Source organism: Silene latifolia, unplaced genomic scaffold, assembly GCF_048544455.1.
Source record: "Silene latifolia isolate original U9 population unplaced genomic scaffold, ASM4854445v1 scaffold_73, whole genome shotgun sequence".
NCBI lineage: Eukaryota > Viridiplantae > Streptophyta > Magnoliopsida > Caryophyllales > Caryophyllaceae > Silene > Silene latifolia.
The window spans coordinates 582,306-587,190 of NW_027413640.1; the positions used below are offsets into that span (position 1 = coordinate 582,306).

General features: G+C 34.4%; 1 protein-coding gene across 1 annotated transcript; it reads left to right on the plus strand.

Annotated features, from left to right (window-relative positions):
- Nucleotides 1-2,996: 2,996 nt before the first annotated feature.
- LOC141640168 (protein FAR-RED IMPAIRED RESPONSE 1-like) lies at nt 2,997-4,163 on the plus strand. The gene is made up of 2 exons (XM_074449055.1): nt 2,997-3,777; nt 3,925-4,163. The coding sequence occupies exons 1-2, from the start codon at nt 2,997-2,999 to the stop codon at nt 4,161-4,163; spliced, it is 1,020 nt and encodes a 339-aa protein (XP_074305156.1).
- Nucleotides 4,164-4,885: the final 722 nt, after the last annotated feature.

Sequence of the window (4,885 nt, forward strand, 5' to 3'; positions counted from 1 at the left end):
CCTGTTATTCCAGTTTGTCGATCACTTTACTCGCGATAAATGGAAGTGAGATAGAGAATAATTAGGAGGAGACTGAAAATTAGGGTTCTTGATTCGAGAATATGGGGATTTTGATTTGTGTGTGGAGAGAAAGTGCAATGAGGAATTTTCAGGAAGGAGAAATTTTGGGTCAGCGAAAGGATAAAGATTGAATTAAATAAGAATTGTTTGTGTTGTATAAAGTTACAGAGAACAGCGATACAATTTACTTTTCAGGGTTTCAGGGAAGAAAGGGTACCGTATTCTACTGATCTATTGATGACTTTATTTTTATTTAGATTCAATCTTAGCCGTGTATATACCCTCATCCAATGGTTTAGATTTTAAAGCACAAACTCGCCATAAGAACCAAACTCACGAGATCCCGCCTCCCTCTCTCTCTCTCTCTCTCTCTCTCTCTCTCTATATATATATATATATATATATATATATATATATATATATATATATATATATATATATATATATATATATATATATATATATATATAGGGTCGGGGTCACGTACAAACTAAAGTTTAGTACGAACCGTACGAACTAACCCCCCTATAAAAGAGTCGAAATTCTCATCAGTTCTTCAGACACCATTAATGCGATAAAAATACGCGCATCTTGATTTCTTCGTTTCTCTTTCCGACACCATTGTTGCGCATCAATCAAACTCCATTATTGTACCTCGGAATACAATCAAGGTAAGTTTTAATTCAGATTTCGAAACAAATTCAATTTGAGAACTTAGGGTTTGCTTAACAATTTTAACTTGAAACAATTAGATTTTGCTTATTTTTTATTTAAGATGGTATTTTGTCGTTTTGATTGTAGATTTATTGGTTCATAACTTGATTAACATTATTGTGATCGAAAAATTAGAGTTTCTTTGTTGATAAAACCATCTGATTTTGGTAATAATCTAACAAGAACGATTTTTTATTTCAGATGGTAATAATTGAAGAAGAAGATTCGGTAATGGCAGAAGTTATAGGTAACTACTGCTGCATGTTCTTTGTATCAAGCAAGTTAAAGATGTGTATGTATGTACATGTATGAATGTGTCTTCAAACCTTGTTTTTTAAATTTAAATTGAAGGGGGAAGAGGATTAATATATCGTGATACATTATTTTATTTTTGTTGCTAATTGAGACCCAAAATAAGTTGCTTTCAAAAAGTTATGTGTATCTAGGTACTTGAGGATGTGTTTCTGTCAATATGAAAAAAATGTATGATTGTGAATTTGGAGGGAGTATTACTTTGATGACGACGCCGTGTTTGCAACATCTGTCAAAATGAAAAATGTATTCTGAGTTTCCGTATTCATCGACTTAGATGTTAAGGCCTTGTTTTGATTTTGGGATTCTGTTTGGAACATCTGTCGTAGTTAATTCCAGGATTCTGGGATTCTGTTTGTAAGCAATGACTATCAATAATGGTCTAAAAAGTGTATATAGCCACCTGAAGGTGTGTTTCTAGAAGCATTTAAAACTGTATCAAGCTACCCTTAGACACCGTAGAGGGAATGTGATGAAAATGGGGAAATAAACAAAGGTAACAAAGTGTATCTAGCTTGACAAATGAGTGTATATAACTAGGTAAAGGATTGTATGTAACTTGAGAAAATAAAATTCCGGGTTTCACTACCTAGGATTTTGGGATTATGTGTGATTCCGGAATTCTGTTTGATTCCTATCTTCTTGCTTATAATGTAAACTGAGTTCTTTCCATTAGCTCAGATATTGATTTTCCGTGCAGACATTGTAGAAGTTACTAATGTGCAAGCGTCTTCAAGTAATTCACAAGGAAATCAGTTACTTATCACTAATGCACCGAATGAACTTCCTTCCAACAATGTACCGGGTATTAAATTGTAGCTTTTAATTAATTATTGTATTGTCTAAGAAGCTTGTGTAGGTTGTAACGGATAAAATTACAATCATTTTCTTTTGTTTTTTTTGTTGTTGTTGTAGCCACCCCAGAAGTTGATTTCGATAATCAAATAGTGGGATTGCCGAGATGCTCAGCAGAATTAAAACTAGCATTGTGGATGAAATTTGCAACTTTGGAAGAAGGCATATATTTGTACGAGGAATATGCCAAGGTTTGTGGGTTTCTTACTAGGTTAGACTCAACAAAATTGGTTGATGGGATTGTTACACACAAGTGGTGCGTGTGTAATAAACAAGGCAAAAGTAATCACAAGGGTACAAAAATGAAGAGGACCCTTACCCGAATTGGTTGTCAGGCTAAAGTTAGTTTAGAAGAATTCAGACGGGTGAATATGAGATTTATGATTTTGTTGAGGTTCACTCACATGTTATGAATACGCCAACAACTATGATATATCTGAAACCATGTAGGGATTTAAACTTGGTTCACAAAAAAATAATAATGGATAATGCCCATGTAAACCATGGTCCTGTGCAAACATTTAGGATGTTCAAACAGTATGTGAAGGGATACCAAAAATGTGGGTGCTTCTTTACAAGATTTCAAAAAATTTTCAAGGGATGTTAAGAAGTACATCAAAGAATATGATACCCAGATGTTAATAGAGAACTTCATACAAAAAAAGGCTATGTCTCCATCGTTCTATTTTGACTTTGATGTGGATGATCAAAGCAGAATAAGTAAGCTTTTCTGGGCAGATCCAATATCAATTAAAAATTATGCCCTTTTTGGTGATGTTGTTTCTGTTTATGCCACTTATAACTTCAACCAATATAAAATGGTGTTTGTCCCTTTCACGGGTTTTGATAACCATAAAGGTTGCGTTACTTTTGCAGCGGGTTTGATACGAAACGAAAATGCAGAATCATTTTCGTGGTTGTTTCAAAATTTTGTAACGGCTATGGGTGATCGCTATCTTATTACTGTAATAACTGATTAATGTAGAGGCGTCAAAAAAGCAGTTAAAGGTGTGTTTGCTGACAAAACACGCCACCGACTGTGTATGTGGCATATAATGAAGAAGTTGCCTGACAAGGTTGGTCCATCGATTTCCCAAGACACGACTTTTTTGAAGGAAATAAACTTAGTTGTTTGGGATGTAGAAACCACTCCAGAAGATTTTGAATCGAAATGGACTTCGATAATTTCCTCATATGAGCTTTGTGATAACAAGTGGTTGAAGAAAATGTTTAAGCACCATGCTCTTTGGATTCATGCTTATATTAGAGACACATATTTGGGCGGGATTTTGCGCACAACATTAAGGTCAGAGTCTGAAAATAGCTTCTTTGGAAACTTCACCAACCCACATGTCACACTTGTCGAGTTTTGGATGCGTTTCCAAACAGCAATGGATGCTCAGAGATGGAAATATTCTAAGGTAATGGCTGATGATAAGAACTGTTATCCAAAATTGACAACCCCTCTCCTTTTAGAAAAGCAAGCTTCGGAAGTTTACACGATCGTTATATTTTATATTTTCCAAGTAGAAGTCCAAGCAGCATGTTATACTTGTGGCCATTTACCATCACCAAATGCAACTGGTGAGAATGATAATATTTCAATAATTGATCGTGAGAAAGACAAGGAACACAAAGTTGATTTAAGTGATAATAAGTTTTCTTGTTCTTGTAAGATGTTTGAAAGAATTGGGATACTCTGTAGGCACATTTTATGGGTGTTGAAAGATAGGGGATTTGATCATATACCTAAAGAGTATTTAGCACTTAGATGGAGCAAATCTGCAACCTCCCACCCTCTTTCTAATGTTGTTGGAAAATCTGTCCTAGCTGATTGTATGTCAATCGAAAGTCGCCAGAACAATATAAGTGAATTATGGTCGGAGGTATTTAATGCAGTCTAACTTGTTGACGATAATGAAGAACATTCTGATGCACTATTTCAATTGCTCTGGAGTTTCAACGAAAAGTTGATTATTTCAGTTAAGTCGGGCAAGTCAAAAGATAAGAAAGCTGAGATTGAGATGCTTCTTGGGTCAAATATTCCAACTGAAGTTACTGTTCTACCACCAGAGAAGTTCAAGAATAAGGGATCGGGAAAGAGGATAACATCAAACAAGGAAAAGGCAGTCTTGGAAAATGCAAAGCTTCTGAGGAAATGTCGTGCTTGCGGTGAAATGAGTAACCATGATAGTAGAAATTGCCCGAGTCGACTCCCTTGAAACTGATTTCAGTGGGATTTGTAGATGTCACTCAAAAAAGTCTGTTATGCTTTGTAATGTTATGCTACTCACGTAAAAACTGATTTCAGTGGGTTCTTGTTAGTTCTTGAGCTTTCCATTAATGGATGAACATACAAAAATCCCAAAGTAGAGATTCTCCAATTAGTAGCACCTAAGACAATCCCTTAATCCCACAAACTAACATGTACTAGATGTTTATATTGTGGTTTACCTTAAATTTGATTACTAATACTCATATATTACTTTGATAATTTTAGTAATCTTACATGAACAATTTCAATTAAAATCTCATCTTCATGATGAAGATAAAAGAGAGAGGAGAAAAATACATGAACAATTGCATGTAGATGAATGGTAGTGTAAGAATAATAAGAAAAAGAACTAAAACTCCTCTAATAGGAGTAGTAGAGCCGGCCCATGAGAGGTCAAGGGAGAGCATCTTGCTTTTTCTTTTTGTCTTATCAATATTGTAGGTATGTAAGGCTAGTGTGTGTAGGAATGATTACACTTGCATTATCTCATAAAATAATCAACTATACACCACCATGACATCCTTTATTTCGGTCTATGTCTTAAAATGGACTACCATTTTATTTTGTCAATTTGTCAATTGTCACACAAAATGTCACATGTAGTATGATACATGTTACTAATTAATTAAATGCATATTTATCACATAAATATCATTTTATAAATTAATT